This window comes from Saccostrea echinata, unplaced genomic scaffold, assembly GCF_033153115.1.
Source record: "Saccostrea echinata isolate AGI-Se365-2 ecotype Australia unplaced genomic scaffold, CSIRO_AGI_Sech_v1 ptg000059l, whole genome shotgun sequence".
Classification (NCBI taxonomy): domain Eukaryota; kingdom Metazoa; phylum Mollusca; class Bivalvia; order Ostreida; family Ostreidae; genus Saccostrea; species Saccostrea echinata.
The window spans coordinates 1,862,017-1,889,922 of NW_026889808.1; the positions used below are offsets into that span (position 1 = coordinate 1,862,017).

The 27,906-nt window shown below is 32.2% G+C and overlaps 1 protein-coding gene across 3 annotated transcripts; it reads left to right on the forward strand.

Moving 5' to 3' along the window:
- The first annotated feature begins 574 nt into the window (after window positions 1-574).
- On the forward strand, window positions 575-26,077 carry LOC133174724 (kelch-like protein 26). 3 transcript variants are annotated; one of them, XM_061309805.1, is made up of 4 exons: window positions 575-599; window positions 16,987-17,049; window positions 22,142-22,289; window positions 24,404-26,077. In XM_061309805.1, exons 2-4 carry the CDS (start codon window positions 17,015-17,017, stop codon window positions 26,033-26,035), a joined length of 1,815 nt encoding a protein of 604 aa, XP_061165789.1. In that variant the 5' UTR covers window positions 575-599; window positions 16,987-17,014; the 3' UTR covers window positions 26,036-26,077. The 3 variants fall into 3 exon arrangements, with proteins under 3 accessions (XP_061165789.1, XP_061165788.1, XP_061165790.1); XM_061309804.1 differs by lacking the exon at window positions 575-599 and adding an exon at window positions 2,393-2,445; XM_061309806.1 differs by lacking the exons at window positions 575-599; window positions 16,987-17,049 and adding an exon at window positions 17,186-17,343.
- The last annotated feature ends 1,829 nt before the right edge of the window (window positions 26,078-27,906 follow it).

Sequence of the window (27,906 nt, forward strand, 5' to 3'; positions counted from 1 at the left end):
GTGAATAATAAATCAGACATAAAGACCAAACTGAAAGGAAAGTAAAATGATTTCAACTAATAAATAAATTCTCTCTCTCTCTCTCTCCTTTTCTTAATTAGTTATAGAAATAAGTTTTGAATTGATGTGATAAACATTTCATTATATGGTGCTCATTGTAGATCTTTAAAACTTGGAGGAGGAGAAGTGAACAATCTGAAATTAATGGAGAATCAAATAAAGACGAGTAGGACTAACAGAACATTCCAATCTGAATGTTGCTCGTTATATAGATAATGTGTACTTTTATTGTGTTGGAATCGACTCCTCAATTATTCCTTGGTCAAAGCTCATGAGATAAAGATATTGTTGGGAAATAGCTAAAGATACAAACCGTACAGAATGATGTTAGAAACTCATGTTAAAATCATATCACACATTTACATGTTCAGCAATTCTTACCTCTGGAATTTCTCTTTTTCTTGTAGTGTGTTTAAATGGATTTAACGGATTTAAAATACCTTTTATACAGGAAACAAACTGATTTGGCAAAATTTGTATACAGGGCTTACAAGATGAACCTTCAAAATCGTGGAAATTACGTGGATCATTCACCTCGAGTGAGTATAATTTAATATTATACAATTTATTTAGTATCCCTATATATAATAAAATATTGGATATTCAAGTTATGAGACAAATTTTACAGAAAAAGGAAAACATTCTTTTATGTTTAATATTTGACTACTCACAAAGATACTTATTGTGCTAAAAGTGAATTATATTGTCAAAATTAAGTTTTATAATAGTTATATATATATATATATATATATATATATATATATATATATATATATATATATATATATATATATATATATATATATATATATATATATATATATAAAATATATATATAATTTTGATTACTATATAATCAAAATGGGTTTTAATATGATCTTCTACAAATTTAGTTGGGTTGCTTTCAATTATTTTGATTGGGTCAAAAATATATATTTTATCTATAAAATACATGTAAAATTTGGTAAATTATCAAATACTCTGAAGTCGAAAGGAAATTCCCAAAATTGATTGATAAATTAAATGAAAGAATTCTCCTGACATATGAAATTAGAGCCAAAACATAATGTTTTTAATACTCAATAATTTACGATAACAGATTCTTGGAATACAATATAAAGGAAGTTACAAAATGTAGATATTTAATTTTTTTTCAAATATTAATTTATTAATATTTTTAACAAAATACTTTGGAACGTTAATTATCTCAAACATCAACTCAATTTAAGAATAACGAATTGCTATGTTATCAAATGATAAGCTACAGTAAGCGAGATAATAATCGGGAATTCCTCTTCAAATACTGTATTTTTTTTCTTTATATTGAAACCAGAAATACAAAATGAGTAGACGGTTTTGTATTCATTCATTGCATTCATTTAATGATAATATATGCCCAAAATGTAAGAAAATTTAACAAGGACCCCACATTATTCATGTATTTTTTATTGAATTTGTAGATTTTTCAAGATTTTTTAACTTTTTTTCAAGATAAAAGTCTGAAATGGGAATTGAATTCTGAAAATGTTTTATAACATCTTTTCGTATTGGTTGGGATTTTTAATTCTGGAAACTTTTATGAAAATGGATACGTTATTTTAAAGATGTTTTCATAGTCATGTAGAACTGTCTTGAGTTCTTAAATTCCGTAGATCATATTTATTGTCTTCAGAAATAGCTAGACGATGGTGTTCTTTTTTCATGTCCTTGGTATATGTGTAGTTTGCTTACTTTTTATGTAAAATTCCCAGAAAAACATGATTATTATGAAAAAGTAGGGTAATTCGCAATAACATATACAGGTCAAGTACAGAACTGCACAAAATCTGTCTTCTTTACAACAAAAATCGGTGTTTACACAAAAACGAACAATAGAAGAGGGGAATAACAGAAGTTTTAATCCTACCCCGGGCGCACCCAGACTGCTAGGACGACCCCTGATTGACCCCGCTGTCTTTAACACTGTGTCGGTTACAAAAAGGAAATGCGTCAAGAGTCTAATTTAAATATGTCTGCGCAAAATGTCTGAAAGTTTGACAGACGAGCCTTATTATTCTAGTGAAAATATGTGTCGTAGATCTACAGGTTTACCGCCCTTTGCTGATCTCGTTTTTCTTCCCACGCTTTTTTCTGATTTAAATATTTTTAATGAATGAAGTAGAAGTTCATATAGTGCGAAAGCATGTTTTTGAGGAAAAGCGCGGGATTTGTAAGTTCGACTCTCCTTTAAGGCTTCATATTTTAAACCACAAAAACAAGATTTGTACCAATCAAAATCAGATCTGAAGGCTGTGTATCTACCACAGTCTGAGGAGACTGTCTTAGACAAGGGAAGATTTCACCACACCGGACGCCGACTTCCTGAACGTATACCCACGTGCAGAGGTACTCTTTTCTCACATTCAATACGAGAAATTACAAATATATCAAAGTTAAGTACATATATAATTTTGAAGATATTTACTATGTTATCTAATCGAACCTAATCAAAATCTTTTAAATAAATTGTCACGAAGGAGCTTTAGCATTAGTTGTCTGTCCTATTTGTTGAGGTAGTTTTTATGCTAAAAAATTTCTTGTCTATTGTGTGTTAATTGTTGAGTGAAACAAAATGTTAATTCTTTTATAAGTAAAATGATTTAGGTTATTTATTATTTTATCAAAAGGGCATTGTTGAAAATAAATATATCACTGAAAAATAAAGAAAAATGAATCTATTAAGACTTGTTTTGCAAACAAAATATTTCTTCATATTAAAGTGTATTCCAGTATTCAAAAATTAAATTAACTTGACTTCAGTTTGAAATTAGAAAATCTGACAAAAATGGTTAGTACATAGAAATATTCCTTGATTAAATATTACAAACTTCTAACCTCAACTTGTTAAATGATAATGACTAATTATTTTTTCACTGCGTCTCATTTTCAATCTATGCCTCCCATGGAACCATTCGTGTAGATATAAGCAACGTGGACTCTTGGCAAAGTTCCAGTTTAGTACTATACATCATGTTCTAGAAACATGTAGAAATATATAAAATGTGCAGAGTTGCATGAACTGGAAAGAGGGGAAATAATTGCGATCTCTTTATATGTGCTAAAATATTTTCTTCAAAACCCCAGCACCTACCTGACGTTTTTGTAAGTATTGTTGATTAATTGATTGATTTTAATTTTGGAAGAATTTCAGAAACAGACTCTTAGCAATATAGGAAATAGTCCTTAACTAAGTTCAGGATATGGTCACATATAAAAATCTATATCCATCTTAGACAGGAGTTGGGAGTAATTTGTTACATTAATGATAATTTTTGAATAAAATCTTTTCCATGTCAGCCATTTGGTAAAAGAAAAAAAAAGAAAGGAAAAGAAAATAAGACTACTTGTATAATCACATTTTAAAACTGGGAATCATATACATGTATCATAATGTTTTGTAGACATTGAGAGAAAATATTTATTTATTTATTTATTCATTTATTTATTTTTTACTTTCATTCCTCTTTCCTTCACTATGATGAGCATCAGTTTACTAATGCTTCACCCTCAAAACACTTAGTCCAACTCAAGTTTGAAACAAATTGAAACAAATTTTGTTTCATGAATTCAACCTTATATTTTGACAACATATTGTGTCGGGAAATTTGTTCCTTAAGTTATGTGTTACATGTATTGATATGTCCAAGGAGAAAAAAATTATATATTTTTAATTTTGTTTGTAGTAAAGTTTGTATAAACAACAAACTTAAAAAATAAAAAAAAATTATATGAACCTGCTTAATCATTGCATACATTTACTAAGATATTTGATGAAGGAGTTCTTAGATTTTATTATTTAAATGACGCCTAAAATCAAAAGAATTTTGATAAACTGATATAAGAAATATCAAATATTTTTAAAACATGCCTGTGCAAACCAAATTATCTTTTAAATTATCTATTCCAACAGGGGACATCGTAAAATTAAAAACGACAATTCAGACATTGCAAACATTTTATATTTTTCGGCCTTTTCTAAAATTTCTTTTTCATTTTTGTTTTACAAGGGAATTCTTTTATCAATACCTATTCATAATTTTAACAAAATCGATTAATTACAAATAATTTTACTGACCCTATCCAATAAATTCAAAGACTCAAAATTTAACAATGCTAATGATCAGAATAATAATTATGAAGGAAGTCTGAAATGTGTTTGGAATAGATTACATTTTATTTTATATTTATAAATTAATAATATAGGATTCTTTTACTCTCATCCTCATTAAAATTTGAAATTGAAAACATTCAAAAATATTTTTAAGTTTTTATTTCCTTTAAGATTAAATTTTCTCATTGAAGGTTATTCTTCTCAATTAAAACATAACTATTTCATCCAAGATATCAATCTAAATTCAATAAATAATAAAAATATAAACAGATTCAATTTAAGACTTGATCTTTTTTTTTTTTAATTCTGATAAGTTATTCAGAAATTGTGGATATTTATTTCAGCAGATTCCATTAAATTATCTGATATTTTTTTCATTCAAAACATACATTTTTTTAAAGCTATATAACGATGTTTTGAGACAATCAAATTGATATTGACTTCTGTTAGTACACAGTGTTTTTAATTGTTTAGCCACGACTTGTTCCCAGCTTAAAATTTTTAGTTTATCGGAAACAATTTTGATTGTTTTCGGAAACAATTTGAATTGTTTATTCTTCTTCTAGCATGTGAATAATAAACAACTACAGATCATTTATGGATGTAATGTGACAAAAACACGTTTGATTCAAATCCATTTGTCAAACGAACTAAAAGCTATGTTTTTTTATTTTAATTTTACAATCCTATAAAAACGTTTTTTTTTTAAATCACAAATTAATTGGTGGAAAAATAACGCAATCTTTCTTTTAAAAAAAATATTACTCGATTCACATAGTTGTGTAAATATGTATTAAAATTAAATGAGTTATCTGAATTTATGCATTTGTCCATTTACGCATATGGAGAAAAATTCTGTTCATTCCTTTTCAGGAAAAACAAATTTGATTTTTCACACTGGCTATCTAAAATAAATATGAAGTTTACTTTAAATTTTTTTTTTAAAAATGATAAATGATTCAAAAGAATTTTATAATGAAATTAAATGTATTTAATAAACATGAACGATTCAACTACCTTTTCTTGTTCATTTCTATTTTTAAATCAATTACCTTTCTTTCTCATATTTATTTATACACTGCAGTACAAGAGAATTGGTGTAACTAGCAGCATGAAACAATTGCTGAAGTGCACCAACTGTTTGAAATTGAATCAAACTTTTTTTAATTTATAAGATTAAAAAAGTTACAGATACATGTAGAAGTTCCAGATAGAAAATCAAGAATTGTAAATTAGATTAAACTTCCTTTTGTATATAGAAATAAATGAAAAGAAAATTCTGACGAGGAAAAATAAAGTCAAGTTAAATTTGATATATGTACGAATCAATTAAGTATACCACCAGTAGAACTGCAGATTATTTGACAAATATATTGTAAACATGAATAAAATTATTTTGATATATATTGGAGCGAAGAGATTAATCAAATCCTAGAATATATAATAAACCGGTAATAAATGCTCATGTTAAAAACTTTTCATTGAAAGTTGTTTCACAAAAACCATTCAGTTGAATATAATTTCAAAGGGATGCAAAACACATGGAGAATAATGTAAATTAATCGAAGAAGATAAGCATAATATACACTACAGACAACATAGGATTTAAAGGATCCCTAGCGTGTGTTTATTTGGATATGCATGCAGAAAATTTATGGTATTCAAACGTACTTTTCCTTCTTAGCTGAAGATAATTTTTAAAGCAATGAAACTTGAGGTGAAATGTGAGGATAACAGACAGTGATCATTCTCAAAGGTCCATTTAAACAATACAAATTGTGAGCAGAGCCAACACGGACCTCTGAAAACTGAAGTGGGATCAAGTGTAATGGAGGAGCAAGTATCCCCCGCCGACCGGCCACAACTGCAGTCCGCCCCTGCCACGATCGGGCAAATGGAAAAATCAGCTGTCAATTTAGGGTGAAAAAAATCTTGGAATCTTTGGATAGAAAAATATAAATTAAATCAAAATACTTTTTGGCGATGTTTAGAAAACATCTCTAAATATGTATCTCTATAAATGTAAAAAAAAAAAATATTTTGAAGGAAGTTAATATAATAATATAATATAATATAATATAATATAATATAATATAATATAATATAATATAATATAATATAATATAATATAATATAATATAATATAATATAATATAATATAATAGGTCGTGGTCGCACAGCAAGATTCAACTGTTTGTCAGAGGTTGTCACGTATAGTTTTTCCTGGTTTTGGATAATCAATATTCAGTGCATGGTATCTTGATGTTTGTGGCGAAATCATTAAGAGTTTTTCTTGAGAAAGTCTTTCATTAATTTTAATCAAATATATGACATTAATTTCAATTACATACTCTAATACATCAGACAAAATTACGGAATGTATGTCAAAAATAGTTTACCTTTTGATAATTCGATTCTACCCGTAAAAATAAATATAACATACTTTCTAGTTAACGGGCATAAAAAGGTTTTATTTTTAAAAAAAGAAAAAAAGGAGGAAAAAAAGAATAGGAAAAAGCCCCCACTTTTTTCTGAAAACTATGGAAGCTTTAAGGGCGGCATTAGTGCATTTTCCTAATTTGTTATGACGAACTATCAAATTGAAATTACAAACTATCAATTTGTAATGACAAATTATCAATTTGTGGGTAAAATTATTTATTTGGAATTGCAAATTGATAATTTGTTATTACAAATTAATAATTAGTTATAACAAGTTAAAATTTGTTATTATAACAGATTATAAACTAATGATAATTGCAATTAGTAATTTGTAAAAACAAATTGATTATTTGTAATTACACATTGATTATTTGTAGATTCAAATTGAGAAATTAAATTTATAATGAAAATTAAGAAAAGGCACCGGAGCAACCGTAGTTAACAGTCTATGAATGAAATAGCTGCAGATCGGTAGCTCGCTGGTCTGAAAATATTGGGATGGATGACCAGAGAGCTACAGTGCCACCCATTGGAAAAAGTGTATATTTATTGCGCACAAAAATGTAAGCGGTTTCTCAATTTATTTCTTCGTATATTTAAATTCAATCTCAGAATATTACTAACCGTGTGTTCTTAACATGCAAGCATTCTTTTACTATTTCTACAACAAAACATTTCCAATAACCATTGTGTATAGTCATTCTAAAATTCCGCGTATCTATACTGCCATTTTGGGTGGCGCTGTTCGTGCAGATGTCAAACTACGAGAGAAGTGAGAGACTAAGTCTAATAAAAGTCTCAGGAATTGTTTGAAATCGAACTTTTGTGCAGTTGAGATAACCCTTACCCTAACCCTGAGAAATAAATCCAGAACCGAGCACAACTTTTTGTGCGCAATAAATACATTTTTTCTATAGGTGGCACTGTAGCTCTCCGATATATGTACAATTTAATTTTTTTTCCGTAGAGCTACAGTTCTGCAGCTATGAATTAAAGTAAAATTATATTTAGCTGTAAATGATAGGATTGGAGAAAAATGATGATATGTCTACTAGAATAAATCATATAGCATTCCATATTTAAAATTTCAAAACACTAGATATGTTGTAAAATTAGTTATCACGATCTAAATTTTGTGTTTATCTCCATTATTTTATTTGATTTCAAAATTTACAACATGATGAATATTCCATAAAACAAGAACTTGTACATGTATTTCGCAATTGAGAGCGCAAAATTTTCCTTATACTCTCGCTCCCTCTTTTTTCTCTTTCAAATATTCGTTTTCTCCCTGCATCTCTCTCATTGACAGGGAATACAACAATCACAAATAGTGGCACTTGTAACCTGAATAGGGATACATGTATATTCTGTTTTATGATATTAATTATATTAAATAATAATATTTCTAATGATAAAATATACTTTATAATATTTTATTCCACTTAAATTTCTGTGAGAAAAATATCTGTTAGATTAACAATATTTACTAAAGTATAGGATCGTTTTTCCCGCCCTAATCATACGTACATAGTGTATTATATAACTTGTAGTCGTTGCAAGATTTAATTATCTTTAATGATAAAATGTGGTCGAATAATATTTATAAGAGACATTCAGTTTAGTACTGTATATAATATACTTAAAGGATCAGAGAAAAAAAGAGTTGAAGAATTACATTATTCCGACTCTATTATCTTCTAGAACACATTTTTGTTTCAATGATTGATGCATAAAATATTTGATAAATCCTAGGAAAAAATCCGTTTGGGAATTCGGATTGCCTTTTCTTTATGTGCCACGCATGTGCAAGACTTCGCAGTGAGCATAAAATGCTCTGATAAGCGTGGGCCTATGGGCCTCTTATGTAAAGTATTTCATACCATAAATTCATTACCAGTCTAAAACTAAAAGATTTGATGAAGCATAAATCTGTTTAAAACAGTTATGGAAAGAAAGTTTTTGTAATAAAATAAATTTCAACTCCACCCCATTTGGCCTCCTACTTGGATAAGAAAATTCCGAACAATTATTTCATATCTACAGGACACCGCAAATTTATATTCTAAATGAAGATTCGTCTGCTGTATGAAAGTTAAAGTTTCTGGGAACTATTTTTATAAGAATGATATCGATTTTGGCCCCCAATTGGCCTCTCCTATGAAATTCCCAAACCTTAATGTACTGCTACAGAACATAACAAAGAATCTACCAAAAGATGAAATTACCACTGCACAAAATGTAGAGGAGTTCTTGGTACCTGAGTTTTGTAGAAAAGAGTTTCTGGACTTCCGGTTGGCCCTTATGGTAAAGATGAAAATTCTGAAATGAAATATATGGAGATAACAAACAGTATTCATGCTCAAAAGTCCATTAAACATTACAAAATAGGTGCAGAGCAAACACGGACCTCCAAAACATCAGAGGTGGGACCAGGTGCCATGAAACTATATAACTATAACTGACACACCAATCATATTCCAAGATATAATATGGATACTTCATAATATTAAATAGAAATTCTAGGAACTACATGTAGGTACAAAAACGATGATTTTTGAACCCCATATCGCACCCGGGAAGAAAACAAAACTTAATGTATCTAATCTACAGGACATCACTAATCATAAACCAAAAGATAAATGTGCTCCTGCTTAAAATGTAAGAGGAATTCTTGAAACCAGGTTTTTGTAGAAAAACAGCATTTTCACCCCCAAATCGGCCAACAAGGAGAAATTAAAAATTTTGAAACCTTATTGCACATCTACAGGATATAATTATCATATTTGAAAAGATGAACAGGCTATTGATAATTAGAATGTAAGAGGAGTTCTGTGAACCATGTTTTTAAAGACAAAAGGCAGTTTTCGATCCCAAATTGGCCCTAACGGAGAAAACGAAAATTCGTAAGCCTTATTGTACATCTGCAGGACACTACCTTTCAAACTTCAAAAGATGAATTTGTAAGAGGAGTTTGAGGAAGATTTTTTGTTGTTGTAGAAAAACGTCTTTTTTCACTCCCCAATCAGCCCCCATGACGGTGATGGTTTAATTGAAAAAAATTATTGTAAATTAGTGAATAATAATTTACATTTTTTTTTTAATTAGCTATACTATGTAATTTTTAATTGACCATTTTTCTCAATTACTCGTAATATAATGCAATTTAGCTAATTACACGGGAAAAAATCCATGTAATTTCAATCATTTTTCAATTACATTTCAATTACTTTTATATATTTCATATTCATGAAATAATAAGAAAATACCATCACAGTCACATTTTCCTGACAGGTCCTTTTCATTTTAAGATATGTCACTCCTGACATGAGTTATATCAAGGATTTTTGAGCAGTGTGTTTTTGATAACTACTCAAATAGCATACGTAACTCGAAATCGCAGAGAAAATTGGGGGTCAGAGTGCAGCTTGCTAAGCAACGGTACAATAAACGTGACCTTTTTGCACTTAAATTGTAACTTAGGTTAATCACGTTAACCTTTATCATATTTTACCAGATGCAATCATGGCAATAAATATAATCTTAAATATAATTTAATGTAAAAAAAAGTTTAAATAAGATTTATAAAATAAGATTTGTTGAAAAAATCCTGCAAATTAATGCGTGTAAATTATCATGGGACATTTTTGCATTAAAAAGTATCACATTTGAGGTATTAAAAATCTAAATGGACAATAAAGTACTTTCTTTTATCAAGTTTTTTATGACTTTGGTGCTGATAGGTTTGAAGTATCGTGTAATTTAAAATAACGAAATAAACAGTTGGAGTCAGCGATGTAAATTTTGAGATATTGGTCAAAATATGCCATTCTCAGGAAAAAAATTGTAAATTTTATTTTGATTTATTCAATATATCTTCATTTCTTGGCACAATTTGTTGAGTGAATATGTAAAATTTGTTCTAAAAATATTAATGAAACCTATATTTAATATACCTAGCATATAACACCGGAAAAAATCTCTGAGTATAGATATGTAGGGCTAAAGTTCCAAGATATCAAATTTTAAAAATGTGTAGATTTGAAGAATTTTCTTCTGAATATTCTTCCACCACAAGAAATAGTCCTCCATAAATCTTGTTTCGTTATGATTTTGTGGGCATATTTTAGATAAAATATTTTATAATTTAATTTGCATTGTTAAATTCAAATATATTATAAAAATTGAATTGTAATAAATAGTTTTGAAGTTAAAGGTTCTGACCAAAATTTTCTTAAAAGCTGACGAGTGACATAGCTTAAAACATCCTCAATATTTCAGATATGCAAAATCTTAAATCAAAACTGGCATGCTAATAAATTACATGGTGTATTTTCGTTTCTGGTTTCATTATAAAATTATCAGTTTGATTATAAACTTGATGTACATCAAGAATTTTAAAAGTTTTATATTTATCCTATAATTTGTATTGTATTGTCTTTCTATTTTATTCTTCTATTTGTTGCCTGATCATAAATATCAAAAGAACTAAGAAATAGTTTGTATCATAAAGGTTTCAATTCTTGATGAAATATAATTACCATCCAAATTACAGCTACATATTGAACAGGGACTTCACGTTACATATTTTTCTTATATATATATAAAAAATTAACTCCGTACCTAGGGATGGTACGTGATCAAATCTACCAGAAAGCCCTATGGGATTTGATCACATGACCAATATTAGTTATAGGATTGTATTTATATAAATATAAGGAAAATCTGTAACGTCAAGTGTCTGTGACAAATTCTTTTCCAAAAAACCCCTACAAAATTATATTCATACCACACTTTGGTTAACTACAATGATTTGACCAGTAGATGTGATTAATAAGATGGAGTGCGACATCAAAATTTTATTTAATGGATCTTTTGAAAGATGTTTTCAGCATGGAAAGATTGATGCTACTTCTTAATAATTTTATATGATTTTTTTTTTGTATCGTAAAAGTTGTTTTATTTGCAAATTAGATACTTTAGAGTTTGAAATTTGCCATTAAAGTAAATGCACAATATAAATTTCTAATAAAACATGTCTAGAAAAGTCAGAAAGGCATTCAAATATTTTTAATAAAAAATTATTTATGAAAATAAAACACATTTTTGTTAACATTTTTTAAAGCTATGGATAATTTAAAATCTTCAAGAAACAAGTCACAAATAGGAAAGATATAATGCACAATCATATTTTAAAAAGAAATTGAAATGAAAGATTGAAATTTTGAAGAAAAAAAATGCGTATTTTCAAATTTTAGCAATCTCGAATAAAATTAAACCGGTTCCGACCAAAATCAATTATTATTTTACTATCTATCTCATACCCGCCGAAATATGGCTGAAATATTACCGACTCGGCGTAAAACAATAAGAATCAATCAATCTATCTCATGCAGTTTCTACTGAGAAATATATATCAATGACAAGTTAATTTATTTTGTAAAATAAATTACACGCAAGGAAAATAGTCTTGTGAAATTGATATACATTTCCATTTTCTATAAGTCTGCTTTAGATCGGTTTAATTTTCATTGGGATCGGTCCACATTTAAAAATTAGCAGTTTTTCTTGAATTTCGCAATTTCATTTCAATATCTTTATAAAATACAATTGCCTGAGATTTGTTTTCTGTGGGTAACTTGTTTCTTGGAGATTTCAACCATGGGTTTAAAAAAATATTCACAAATTAATTATATGTTTTAATTCATACTCATAAAGTATTTTTCTTATTAAAAAGTTAAAAATGTCTATCTGACTCTTCTTGACATGTTTTATTAGATATCAATATTGTGTATATATTGACAGCATATTTGTACTCTTAAGGAGGTTGGATCCTGCCATCAAAAGTAATGAGAATTTTTTATCAAATATAGTTATAGAATTTATACACATAGCTCAATTAAAAAATCAAAAAAGAAAATGGGGGTCAATGCGCTTTTTTTGGAGCCACAGAGCATTTAGTTTGACCTTTTTGCACTGTAAATACGTCTTATACATAAATCAATTTTTAAAGTTTTTCCCCCAATATTTTTTATTCAAATAAATTATGGGAACAAACACGGTCTTATTTCATCTTGAATAGACACATTAAAATTTGTGACAACGAAAATTTTTTCAAGTTACTCCACATGTTCAATTATTTGACCTTTTTGCACTAAAAAATTTTCATTTTTCTGGCAATAAAAATCTAACAAGCAAAAATATCATTTGAAAGTAATGACATTTTACTGAATTTAAGAAGAATGGTTAAAAGTATCTTATATACATGTATTCAGAAAAGAAAATAAAAAGTGGGGGTCTGTGATGTTAATTTTTAGATATTACTAAAATAGTGCTAATTTTAAGCTCAAAATAAGGATATTTTTTCTTGATTTTCACAATATATTTGCTATATTTATCAAATATGATGATAGAATTCATGACAGTTTATTTAATATATAATTTAGGACCAGCATAAAACAGTTCACTGCACAAAATAACTCTGTGCAGACTGCATGTAAAAATAGGTATCCAAACTTAACATACTTTAAATACTTCGAAAGAGAAAAAAAATGGTCATTTTCTTCTAGAAAACCTTCCGCCACAAAATATAGTTCCTCACTTAATGCTTTTGGTATGGAATTTAAACATGGAGTTTTAACTAAATATAGTTTAGATGGCATTGTAGAATCCAAAATTATTGTAAGAATTAAAACTTTATGCAGAATTTTTGAAATATAGGTTAAGATATAAATCTGCTCAAAAGCTCAGGAGCGAACCTCATTAAGCATGTTATTAGCAAATGAAACAAATTTTACATTTTCTCTGGAAAAATAAAAAAAAAATCATATTAAATATTTAAGAGCTACCATCAATCTCTCCATGCTGAAACCAGACTTTTACAGAGATGTCTTAAAGATCGATTAAATGAAATTTTGTATAGACTTCCTCCTTAAGAATGATCCACTAGCTTCAGAATGGGTTTGGCTCTCTCTTTTGATAATAATACTTTATACTTTAGCCCATTGCCCCTACGACCTTAGATATTACAAAATAATGATTTCTTTACTATCGTGTTTTATTGGAATTATTATCAGACCTTAATATATGCATATACATGTGCATTCAACAGGATGAGTGGAGTATGAAAGATGAATGTATGCAAAAAATAACCTCATGTTACATGAATGTATAATATTACCATGTTAAATTAACTTATAGATTCCAAGGCTCCCAGCCTTGACTATAAGGACACCTATATATATACTGGGGTAATAAAAAGATATTTAATGGGGAAAAAAGCCCCAGAAAAGAAATCTTGATATTATAAAATTATTATTTTAATATATAAACAGATTTTTATTAATTTATTATCTTGATTGATGTACAAGTGTTGTTCATTGTGTAACTTACCTAGAAACGACCCCCAATTAGTCCCAAAGATCCAGGAATAGAATTTCTGAAATCAACTTGCACATTTACTTAACAAAACCTATCATATCCAAAAGATGAATTGGCTACTGTTTAAAATGTAGGAGGAGTTTGAGAATTAAGAAGAAAGTGGGTCAGACGGATGGACGGACAGGATAACAACAATTTACCCCAACTTTTTTGAGAAAGTGCAGGTGTAAAAATGTGTGCCAAGAATACTTTTATCCTTGTACACTATAAGTACATGTATTCTGTTGATCGTAAAATATGCATTGGCGGTTTGTGCAGGGATTGAACTCACAAAATAAAATTCCTACCCTCTAAGCTATACATGTATGTGTAACTCTAAACAGATAAGGTCATTGTGACGTGGCTCTCTCTAATCTCTGAATTTTAAATATACATGTATACCTACGAAAATTATTCGATACCAATGAATGCTTTATCATTGGGGGGGGGGGGGGGCAGTTTTGCCGAGTTTTGTGTATGCGTGCCTTCCATGTACTTGAGTTCGAAATCTGATAGAGTACCTGTTTATGTACAGAAAACATTTTCAAAAAATCACACATCTAAAAATATATATATATAATAAATATCATCTATCTCAAAATTCTCCGTAGTAAACATAAATTAAAGTAATATTTGTACTTAATTGCGACGTATTTTTTGCATCAATTACCTCCGCTCATCTAACCAAAGCACGTGAACAATTTTATACTCTTTGACTAACAGTTATGCACGAGGAAACTGTCTCTCCAAACATGCCAAATACCGGCCTTGAAATGACATTTAGAAGACCGCACAATCTGTTTTAGTTATATAATGAATGACCAGGTATAAGGCCATGGGGTAAAGATGGTAAAACAAAGAAATGTTACATAAAGCTGCTATTGTATCAGCCCCGGGCGACCCCATTCATAACAGAGCAGGTCTTTCATAAAAGTTTACCTAAACTGTACACTGCCCCTTCCTAATTTTCAAGAAATGTATTTTGTTTGTGTTTATTTTTAAAATAAATTAATATTATTTTTAATAACGCTTACATTGTAAGGCAATTTGCATCTGTTCTCAACCATTCTATAAATATATAGATATACTGTGTACATTGTATTACTGTACATATCATTGAAGGTGTGCTCTTCTGGTCACGGGTGAGTTCTTAATTGTTTTGATATTTTAAAATATCTGCGTATTCTTAATATATTCGTATTTTTAAAATATTTGCGTACTTTTAGTATATATTTACGCTGGTGCGTGTTTAAAATTTTGTTTATTTATTTATTTTTGGGTGTTGGTTTTTAGTGATCAGTTGATCACAGTTGATTCCATCCGTAGCACACTGTTGTCTAAGTGGGAACGATATATTTCTATACCTTAGTTAATGCTGCAGGAAAAAAATAAATGTTTTATGAATGCTGGAGGCAAATTCGTTTATGAAATAATTTGTGTTCATTTCTCGTGCTGCTTTGAGAAGGAGTAAACATAATTCTATATTTGGATATTTTACGAGAAAAGTACATCAATGGTAACCTTATAACAAAACTTTATGATAATCGTGATGACTTCAACTTTTCTATCGTCAACTTTGAATTCCCTTATTTATGTAGCAATATACAATTATCACCTGCATACGGAGTTTGTCTCCGAGTTGATTCGATATGCAAGAGCATGCTCTACGCACGAACAGTTTCTAAAACGAGACAGGCTATCGACAAATACCATGAAGTCGAATCTTCATACAAATTGTCAGGCCATTATTTTCACACTGAATTGTCTACAGATTTTTTTTCCGTTTGCCCTTTCACGACACGGTAGGTGTGACAGGTCGACAGGGGATGCCTACTCCTCCGTGTCACCTGATCCCACCTCTGATGTTTTAGAGGTCCGTGTTTGCTCTGCTCGCAATTTGTTTCAATGGACTTTCGAGCTTGATTACTGTTCGTTATCTCCGTATTTCATTCTAAGTTTTTCTCCTTCCCATTGGGTCAGGACAGGCAGTGACCGCAACGAGGCGGACCGCCATCCTGGACCAATTTTCCTGTTAAAATGGATTCTTATATGTTAATTCTGTGTGAGTTTTTTTTTTTTTTTTTTTTTTGGGGGGGGGGGGACTTTATGAGAGCTAAATGTTTTAATTCATTAATCAGAAATATAGCAAGCAACCTAATAAAACCATTCAGATGTGTTCCCTACACATTTAGAGTCTAATGAAAGATAAAAGATTAAATTACATTAAAGTATGCGCAGTTCATTTAAATTCAGGTAAGCATTTTTGCCTATGGACATTTCAGTCTTTTTTTTTTTAGATACTAAGATGATTTTTACTTAGCTTCTATATTTAGAAATAATCTAGATTCTCATATTTTCCGACATCTTATTTTCACTACAAACAGAAAGCAGGCTGGGGTTCGTGTTTGGTTGTAATAAGACTTAATGAAAGTTACTAAGTATATACTATAATTTTCATCATTATTTTTTTCTTATCCGCGATTATTCAATTACACTATATATCTCTGTATATGTCATGATATTCAGTTGACCTTAATTGCTGTGTGGTATGTTATGACTTACAGTTATTTAGGTCTTGACCTGCATTAAATAAAATTAAAACCTTTGATCTTTATGCATTCTTAAATCAGTTTTTTTCTGTTAAAAAGGAGACATTGATTGTATCAACACACCTAGGCTTTTATTTCTACGGTGCTAATTTATATTCAGTACGATAATTACCACCGATTTCTTGATACAAGTGTAGCACACAATGTTAATTAACTCCAATGTATACCGGTAGATCGAGCCCCCCCCCCCTCTCCTCCCGATAAATCCAATGCCTTATTTGTGTAAATAGATTAAGAAAAAAAATCATTTTCGTTCTTTTTTTTATAATTAAAATTATATTTATATATTTCTTAAATTTATTACAGAAACGCAGTCTCCAAATAGAGGGCAAGCATGAAAAAGTCAAGTGAACTCTCCGGTTGGAGGAGGTAAGAAATTATATTGAACTCGTACAAAAAGTAGAAGACATGGGAATCATGTGGGATTTCACAACATTGGGGTATCGAGGATAAGGTCTGACATCATCTTTAAATATTGAAGCCGTGTAAAGGTTGTGATTAGTAAGGAGTAGATCATTATCCTCCGCTCAATAATCGCTGTCATTCTACCGTCATTCAGCACACACCATGGCCTGTTGTTGACCTAATTAAGAAATCGACATTGACAATGCTTCAAATTAAACTTCAGCGCAAAATTTAGAACGAAGCTGGAATGCTACAGAGGTGAGTGGCGATAAGGACATTATCCTTAACCGATATATTGTATAGACTTAATAATGTCAGAATTACTGGAGCGCGAGAAGGATACAATTTTTGACCCGCCCTGTAGAATTTCTCGCCAGCTGATTGGTTTATACATCACCAGACATCATTACTGGGTTATTCTGTCTAGGTCGTGTATTCATAGACATAGGTTGACCTACATACACTGTTTGTTGACATTTTTTTTTTCAATACACCTTTAAATTGTTGTTTTCTTTTAAGGCAGTAAGAGTGACGTAGGATTTATGATGTATAGATCTGTATTCTCTCTATTAGTATTATGACCAGGCTCCTGATTTCTAACCCTGCGTCAGGTGAATGCAAACATTTAACAATCCTGGAATTCCAGCTAAGGAAAAGATAATTAATCTTACACTAATATCAGTGAATTCAAGTACTAATCCACCTACAGGCAGATAAAGAAAATTTCAATTTATGATTGTTTAATGGTTTGGGCCATTGATATTAGGCTAGCCTGGGTAGCTCAATGGTTAGAACACCTGACTATTGATGCAGAGGTCTAAGGTTCCATTCCTGGTCTAACCATTTTCTCCTTTTCTGTTACATATTTTGGCACTGTTGACCACACCTGGACTTGCAGGAGAAAGTCCTTCACTGGGGGCAATAAGAAATTTGGTTGTGTCTTTAAAAGGGCGAGACAATTTAGGGAGGGAGGAATGTAAGGGTTCAGGCATACATTTTCTTTCCTGTTACAGTTGTAAGCCCCCTTTTTAAGGAAATATAGGAAAAATCTTTTCAAGAGCAGCAAAGCCAAGGCTAGTCATGTTTATACGGAAGCATCCGCAGGAACATGAGGAAGTGTAGATTTTTTGTTTGTTTAAGTCATGACCCCAAGGTAAGAGTGGGGACTGTACACAGTGGGCATTCAAATTTTTACATAGGAATATATGGGGAAAAAATCTTTAAAAATCTTCTCCGGAACAGCAAAGCCATGTTAAGTCATGTATACCGTATAACGGGTATTTTCTGCGGTTGGAAATTTTTGCAATTTGACTCCTGAAAGATAGCAAATTAATTTCTGCGTTTTCAATTTCTGCGGTTGCATTATACCGCAAAATTTCTTTTACAGAATATGATCACCAAATTCTGAGGATTTTGGAGAATATTGCCATGTTTACCTTTTATTGAAAGACATATTGTCAATGATCAAATGGGCTTGTAAAAAATTTCAATTAATATTTAAAGAAATATTTTGCGATTGTAATTTTTGCAGATTTGTCCTATCCACAAAATTCCACAAAAATTGGACAATCGCAGAAAATACCCGTTATAAGGTATATTCAAGCATCCTCAGGTAGGGTAAATTCATGTTTATTCAAATCTTGAGACCCAGGGTTAGGGTGGGACCCCAGTGCGTAATCAAATTTTTACATATTAGGATAATGGATATAGAAAAAGTCTTTAAAAATCCTCTTTTCAAGAACAGCAGAGCCATGATAAGTCATATTTTCACTGAAGCACCCTCAGGTAGTGTAGATTCATGTTTAGATTATGACCCCTGGGGAGGGGGGGGGGGGGGTAATGTGGAGCATCAATGAAGGATCAAAGTTTTACACAGGAATATTTATATAGGTAAACTTTTTAAAGATGTATCCCCAGGTAGTGTAGATTCAATTTTGTGCAAATCACGACCCTAGGGGTTAGGGTGGGGCCACAATATATAATCCAAGTTTTACATAGAGACACATGTATATAGGGAGAAAATCTGCAGATGAAGAAAAGCAGGGCCATAGAGATTTAGACGAGAACTGTGGCCCATGGGCCTCTTGTATTTTGATAATATGTAAGCATCCAAAGTTTAGCATTGGAATCTCTGGGCTGGAAATAATTGATGGCCTGCTGGTTTGAGGCCAGTGAAGTTTTAATCTGGGTTAGTACATTGTAGAGGACATACATGCCTTTTGGGTCAGTGGGTTTTTTTATGCATAACAAAATTCTTTCATGGTCAGGCTAGTTAACTTGACAGGGTTGTGTGTCCAAGTTTGTTGTTTTTGTTTTGTTAATTTGTACTGTTAAGTATCACAATATAAAAAAAATATTACTATTATTATAATGGTTTTCATGGTTTTAGGCCAGTCTTTTTAAAATCTATTGGCCCAGTGGGACAGTGAAAGTACCGAGTTGACCAGTAAAAATTTAAGTGATCGCCCAAGTGAACAGTGGAAAAAAAAAACTATTTCTAGCCCTGAATCTCTTTAAGGTATTCAATGTATAAAGAAGGGATTTTGTACAATTTTTGAATCGTTTTAAACTAGTTAAAAATACATTGCTAGATAACGATGAAAGTGAAATGAGCCAAATTCACATGACTGATAACAAATAAGAAGCTGATCATTTTGCACCTGAAAAGTTTTTGAAGAGTTATCTGCCCTTGATGAAAAGAAGAAAATTTTAATTTTGTCAAAATATCTGTGGTAAATGATTCGTTTTATTTCACATTTTAATAAAAAGAGAGTCTATGCATATTTTCCCCAAGAGATTTGTATGAAATTCACATTACCTTTTACAATATCTTAATAAAACAAGTGCTGCCCATAGACGTCAATGTAAAATTTTGGGTGCAATTAATTGGACAGTAGTTAAAATTTTGTAAATTCCTTTGGTGGGGTATGTTTATTTCATAACACCTTCAAAATGTTACCATGATTAATCATTTCGGACCATTCATTTATTAAGTACAAAATATGGTCGTTATACATTGAATACCTTAACATGTCTAAAAATCTTCCTCTCAAGAGCAGCTGGGCCATAATAAGATGTAAACATTCTGAAGTTGTGTGGATTCAAGTTTTTTTTCTTTTACTTAGGCCTAGATAAATAAATTGTGTGTTTCCGGTTCCCCAACTGACTCTAAAATATATGAGCCGACCCAGAAAAATTTATCCTCCGATATATTCCGGAAATAAACAATTCTGGTTTCACTATTGGAAATCTTAATTTCGATCAATTCGGTGTTGGAGAAAATGCATATCATATACACATTAAAAAGAAATGCCATTAGTAAGCTGCCCTTTAGGGAGAAAGAAAGGAACTCTTTATTTTTCTCATATTGTTTATTGTCAAAGTTGAATTATAAATAATAAAATGTTAAAATAAAATAAAATTGTTTTCCCTAACTACCTACCCAGTTTTTTTTCTCAGATTTGAATAGGAAACACACTGTTTATTTATCTTGGCTTTATTTATTCAAGTGAAACAATATATTATCTGCAAAAATTGTTTTATCTTCCCTTTGATTGAAAAATCATAGTTACTTTCATTGGTTTAAACGTGACATGTGACTGCCGGCTATATTTCTATTTCTGGCAGGTGAGAATGAATATCTGACAATATGATCAATAAATCTACCTTTCAAGGGATGACTTGATATCATTTCAAATGATAGAAAAATAAATCTGGAATCGGTCAGGGATAGACATTAAATTTCAGATTCACTTGCCCTTTGGGCAAGGGATCTCAAATTTTTACTTGTCCGAATGCAAAACTTGGTTGCCCAAATAGGAAAATAATTTATTGCCGTAAATATTATCATGATAAGAAAAAGTGTGAACAGATACACTACAGTAACTATAAATCTGGCAAGTTGAGGTACCTGAAAAAATTTAGATGGTACGTTTGGACATAAATGTATACCACCACTTTCCTTGTCAATTTAATCTGTAAACACACACTGCAATGCATCAATAACCATCTGTTTTCTTTTAAATAAAAAATCATTTCGGGTAGGATGGTTTTGTTTTGTGAATTTTGATTGATGCAACGCTAAGGCCAAATAAAAAAATATGTGTGGTTCCGGTTACCCGACCTTCCCTATTTTATACCCTCGACCCTAAACTTTTTTGGGGCAATTTTCATATTTTATCCGGAATTTTCCCCAATTTCCATCAGTGGCTCCGGTTTAAGTTTTAGTTCAGCAATGACGGCCTCCTTGCAAAACATAGTGCAAGTGTTTAATAGTATTAAGTCCAAAGCAAGCTAGCATGTAGGTGTCCCCTACCAATATTTACTTGTATATTATCACATCACATCTAAATGCCATTTGCAAAGCAGTGATAGGTATTATTTAGAAAAATTAAGAAAATCATTTTGTTAAAAAAAAAAAAAAAAAAAAAAAATTCCCTACCTACCTACCCTAATTTTTTTGGAAGTGTAACTGGAACCACACATATATTTTTGTTTGGCCTAAGGAAGATAGTTGCTATGAAACATACATATCTTGATCAGGATAGGTCATGTTATATTCTGTCAGTGTGAATGAATTAAGTAGTTAACAAAGTTGTAATACGTAGAGCGTATTTAACATGAAATAAAAAAGAATAACGAACCCAATTTTTAATGAATGATGTAATCTAGAAATCCAAGGGAGCAATGTCAGTCACGTATCTGGCGGAATTCAGGTGTTCAATCTATTGTTTTATTTATAATTAATGTAAAATAGATACCAATATACATTTCTATCAGAAAAATTCACTTGACCAATTGGACAAGTAAGTTGACAGTTTCACTTGCCCGAACTGAGAATTTACTTGTCCCGGGCAATTAGACAACCGTTAATGTTGATCCCTGTCGGTATTTATCTTCACCATGAAAACATTAAAAATATTGGTTATAAATTTGGATTTTGAAGCAAAACTCTAAAATTTTATTAAATGGTAAATTAAATGGTAAATTTTATGTACATAAGTAAGATAAAAATTTTCTGGAAATTATTTTTAAAAAAATGTATTTTTATTCAAAGCCAGGGGCAGGGCAGTCAACATGGAAGGATGAACCCACGGACGAAGTCGGAAGGCTACGGTGACAAAGTGATTCAACAACTGAACAACCTCAGAGCAAGAAATGAACTCTGTGACTTCAAAGTCTCCGCAGGAGAAAAGTCATTTCAGGTAAACAGTCTGACCCCTGTATATGTTCTAAAGGATTGGGAATTTTATTGGGGAGGGGGGGGGGGCACAGAAATCATGATTATTTGAAAAAAAAGTCATGCACTTTGACTTCAATGTCTGTTGAGGAAAAAAAAACATTTCAGGTTCAATTAAAACTTTCTATCTTCAAGCTCTTAGCTGTTTGCAGTGGAAAAGAAATTCCAATGCATTTCAATAGAGTATGTGCTTTGACATTAAATTTTGACACAAAATAAATTCCAATACTTTAATAGTACCCGACCCATGGGATTCATAATAGGGCCTTGGGTAGAGCTAACTTGGTCATTTATTGGAATACATAACACCTTTAATTTAAAGAAGGATATTTTAAAGAATTTAAAGTATCCTTTTTTACCCATGGCTATCTAGCAGGCAAAATGTTTGCATAATTACAGTGATTATGAAACCCTTTTCTAAAATTGGGAAACTCATGCCTCGGCCCCTGAATTCATCGTTCAGGCCTTAGGTTGGAACTTGATTGGTCATGTATTGAAAATACATTAGATTTGTATATCTATGAGAATCTTTGACTGGACAAATTGATTATATGATTGTTAACCCTTTATCAGTGAAGAAAGTGAAGAAAATGAACAGTGAACAATCTAAAAAAGCTCTTGAGTATCGAATAAGTTGGGAGACTGAAACTCCATATGCAGTTGATGGCATGTCATGTACACTACTACATAATTAAGGAAATGGAAAAGCTGAAGTCATCTCTTTTGTCACACAATTTAGCTTTTTAGTTGGCCCTTATAGTCTATACTCAGTGAAACATTCAGATATGAAACATGTGGCAGATTCTGTGGTATCTTTTATTTCCAGTTCACTGGGATATAGCGAGTTGACATATGAATGGAAGTAACTGTTGTTATTTGAAAAAATGTCGTTGATATCTCTGAATTCTGATTTCAAGTTAGAGAACACAGCAGGTGTTTTCTTTTTCTCATGTAGAAGTTTTTGAATGAATTCTGCTTCGTAGGAATATAAAAACAGGTCAGCTAATAAAGGAGCACAATAAGTGTCCATTGGAATTCCAACAGTTTGTTGGAAGACCTTTCTCCAAAGCCTACATACATGTTGTCAATGAGGAACTCAGAATTGTAAATTCATGTTCCCAGGGTCCATTGTTCAAGAGTTCACCCAGAATGAGGACTAAGTTGGTCATGAATTGAAAATACATTACTCATTTGAAAATAAAGGACATCTAACAGGCAAAATGTTTGCCTGGCTATAATCAACAATTAGCCCTCTGTCAAAGTTGTGAAAGTCACTGTCATGACCTCCTGGCCCATGTTTAAAGCCTCTCAATATAGGGGCTACTTGGGGCTACTTGGGTCATATAATGTGTTATAGGAAGTACATTACCTCATTAAAAGTCTTCATTTAATATACTCATGGGCATCTACTTTTAGCAGGCAAATTGTTTGCATGATGAGCAGCTAGCCCTCTACAAAATTAGTAAAGACGTGTAAATTGTCCCCCAGGTCCAGGGATCCAGAGCGGGGCTAAGTTGGTCAAGCATTGAAATTTATTACACAGGGAACCTTATCTTCTTACTTCAGAACATTCATTTTCCATAATCATTTTAAGGACATCAGCAAACTAAAAAATTGTCACATAAGTCCAAAGTCGTCATAGCTTGAGAAACACATGATACTCAGGTGACCTTCTAGTCCCGTAAGCCTCTTTAATGTTTAATTATAAAATGTGATTGGTGAAAATAGTCAGATTAGGTTTGATTCAAATTAAGTAAGGCAAATACTTCCAGTTTTAGGTAATAGGTGCATAGTACGTCATGGTCATTCATAAAGGTCAACGGTAGAGCATATGTAATTCACAGGGATGGGTTATAGATATTCATGTATATTGCAAAGGATGTATGGTAAAATTCTGAATATGTCAATAATAAATCAACTTCATATCTTTACATTATTTTTAGATATTCGGAAGTGAATGCAGTAGCTCTTTTGCAGTAAAATGCAGGCGAATAAATGAATGAAAATAAACGCCACCTGCTGCTATGATCATTATTCTTAATCTGTATGCACTTTTCCACCTGGTAAATCTATTTTTAGGTACACAAAGCTGTGTTAGCCGCTACGAGTGATTACTTCCGGGTCATGTTCGGAGGTGCAATGGCGGAGAGTAAGCAGGACTCGGTGGATCTAAAAGGTGTGACCGCTGACGGATTACAGATGATCATCGATTTCATTTATAGCGGGGAGCTACCCTTACAATATGACAATCTGACGGAAGCCATCAATACAGCCAGTCACCTGCAGGTGTCCGCTGCCCTCGACATGTGCTGTGAATACATCATCTCGCTTATGACGTTCGAGAATGCGCAGGATTTTCTGACAATCGCCAACACTTACTCGCTAGATAGAGTTCTAGAGCATTGGGATAGCATGATTCTCGCTAATTTCTGTGAATTCTCAGAAACCCAGTGTTTTCTGAAGCTGGATGCCACTAGCCTAGTAAAGTATCTCTCCTCTAACGCGCTGCGGGCAAGCTCAGAGTACAAAATTTTTCAGTGTTTAGACAAATGGTTTAAGTACAATCCAGCGCGGATTTCTAATGACTGTATAACCGTACTCACACACGTTCGTTTTCCTCTTATGTCGGAACGCGAACTTGGGTTAGTGCAAGAAAGCGACTTAATGAAACGTTGTCTGGGTGCTTTACACTTAGTGACCAAGGGGTTTAAATACCACCTGGACTGTAGGGAGGGGCACCCGGTGATAGAGGAGCGGTCTAGTGTCCGAAGTGCTGTCCCGACATTGGTCTTAGTGCAACCTCACAACAGTACATCCTACGTTCCATTTCAAATCACTTCACACGATCACGTGACCGGAATATTCTACCGACTGTTTTCTGACCTGAACGGCAGTCGGGATTGCCGACTGACGGTTATAGACAATTTTATTTATATTTGTAGAGTTGTAGATTTTGGGGGCGGTTCGCTTTTGAGTTCGTTGTTCCGGTTCGACCCCCGACATTTATCTGGACAGGAGTTACGCCCCATGCGTAGGCTCCGAATGGACTTTTCCTTAGTGGCCCATGGTAATTGTCTTTACGTCTTTGGGGGATCTACCGAGCAGTTCACCATAATGGACTCTGTTGAATGTTATAATGTCGAGACTAATTCGTGGGTAGAACTTCCGTCCCTACCGGTCGCTCTACACTCCCTCGGGGCTCTGACCGTGGAAAATAAAATCTACCTCTCGGGCGGCGTGTCCGGCCAGGATCGCCAACCCACAAATTCCTTTACCCTCTTTCATCCTCACTACCGAACATATGAGTCCCTTCCGGGAATGTTTTACGCCAGAAGACTGCACGAGATGGTGTTTTTTCAGAAGAAAGTGTTCGTCTTAGGCGGGATTCCTCGTCAAGGTGTGCCTCTCCATGGGCAAATCCCGATCGAGTGTTATGACGTCAGTACGACCCAGTGGACTATGCTTTCCTCGACCCTGAGTGGTCGATCCGTTGGTCACTACCTCAGCTTTCGCGGGCAGATTCTCTCTCTTGGACATGAACATCATAACGCTAAGGAAGACGAAATCTGGACATATGACCCGGCACTCGATGACTGGACGAAATACGCCAAAACTCCACAGCGAATGAGTCTTATGTCGGCCATTTGTTCTGCCATCTTTGTTAACTATTACGACGAAAAAGTGGCGAAAACATTTCTGAGAGACAAATAAAATTAAAACAAATTGTTGTTAAAATTAAAAACGTTAAAATTCTTTTCCTGAGTGTGAACATTTTTGTACATTCAGCCATTCATGTCACCACTTTTAATTTTATGTATTTCTAAACATCAACGAAGGTAATTCCAGAAAATTTACAGAAGGGAGTTAGGGAGTACAAGATCAAACCCGAAACCCCTCTCGTAAAAATTACCGGTAGATGTAATGAAATGAAGTTGTAAAGTAGCAGTCAAAAGTGAACAAATTTGATTGGACATGCCAGATTGAAGGCGCCCCGTTCAGAAGAAATTCTAGTTGAAGCACAAGAGCTTCCTCTTTTATTGGTTTACAGTTTGGATTTTAGTTCTACCGACTGTTTATTTAGCTCTCTTTGATAAATCTGTGATTCAGTTTAAAAATTCAACCCTAAATATTCGGTCTGATTTAGTTAAAACTTGGTATTCAAGTACACTGCATCCAATTACACATTGTATTTATCGGTGTTTGATACTGATTAAGCCTGCCATGGGTTCTAAAAATAGTATATGTAAATGATTGCAAAATGCTACTCTACCAAAAGGTTTGATCGGAGTGAAATTTGGTAAACTAGTAGACTGAATTAAGATACGTTCATAATTCTGTTCATTGGTATGTGTTTTTATTTCGATGAACAATGTTGCCATGGTAACTAAATGAAACATGAAGAAACGAACAGTAATCAAGCTCAACAGTCAATTGAAACTATACAAATTGTGAGCAGGGCAAACAAGGACCTCTAAAACAGAGGTGAGATCAATTGTAATGGAGGATTAAGCATCCCCTTTCGAACGGTCATACTCGCCATATGTTCTGTGTTATGATCTTTTAAATGGAAAAATCTGTAGGCAATGCAGTGAGTTGCTAAACCATTTGTATGAAAGACAATATGTCAGTCGACATTCCACCTTACGACAGATTATATTTGCAAGCAAGACAATTGCATCGCCCATAGATTTGGCAAAATATTGACCAGAAAAGATTGTAGATACACTTGTATGATCAGCTTGTTTGTCAGTAGCCTGTTTCGTTTAGGAATTGTACCTACGAAGAACTTGCTCTTGCGTATCGAATCAACTGGGAAACCCTATATACAGGTGATTATGGTATATTGCTACAGAGATAAGGGAAGTTGACGATTGAAAAGTCGACCGCGTGGCGCAGTAGTTAGAGCGTCTGTTCTAGAGTCGCGGAGTAAACAGTTGATCCTTACGTCGCGGGTTTTCGAATCCCCCTGTGGGACGTGGAGACCGGTCCTTCAGATGAGACCGTATAAACCAAGGTCCTGTGTCGCAGTAGGTGCTGGCACGAAAAAGATCCCTCACTGCTAAATGGCCCTAAGTGCAGAGTATAGGTCAAAACTTGCAGCTCCCCACCGGCAAGTGGTGGCGTCTCCATATGAGTGAAAAATTCTCGAGAGGGACGTAAAACAACAAACAAACAAACATTTATCAAAAGTTATGTTTATTTGCCATCAATGTCTTTCTGTAGTAAAATATATCCAAATATGAAGCAGTTGTCTCAGACCCCATGGTTTCTCTACAGATTCGTGAGAGATATCCGCTTCTGCAAGCCATTATTAAAAAGAAGTAACTTGGGGGTTTCGAAACAAGAATATAGTTGTGAATATATGTCACAGATAGTCGAGCGGATTTACTTTTTTTTACTTTACTAAATTTAAATATAACCCAAAAGCTTTGTCCAGATAATTTACATATTTAATTACAATAAATGTACAAATATACAAGATCCTTTGTTTGTCCTATAATGGGTTTTTGTCCTGCCGCCTTCCACTCCACAGTCTAGAGGAAGATCTCTAAGGCCTAAGGATGGCCTCTCTACTACTCCTT

What these genes read in the sequence shown, in the direction of transcription:
- LOC133174724 (XM_061309805.1), top strand. Translation starts at nt 17,015, where the DNA reads ATGAAAAAGTCAAGTGAACTCTCCGGTTGGAGGAG. An exon ending in GAACTCTCCGGTTGGAGGAG is followed by an intron (nt 17,050 to 22,141) that starts GTAAGAAATTAT and finishes TTTTATTCAAAG; the next exon opens with CCAGGGGCAGGGCAGTCAAC. An exon ending in CAGGAGAAAAGTCATTTCAG is followed by an intron (nt 22,290 to 24,403) that starts GTAAACAGTCTG and finishes ATCTATTTTTAG; the next exon opens with GTACACAAAGCTGTGTTAGC.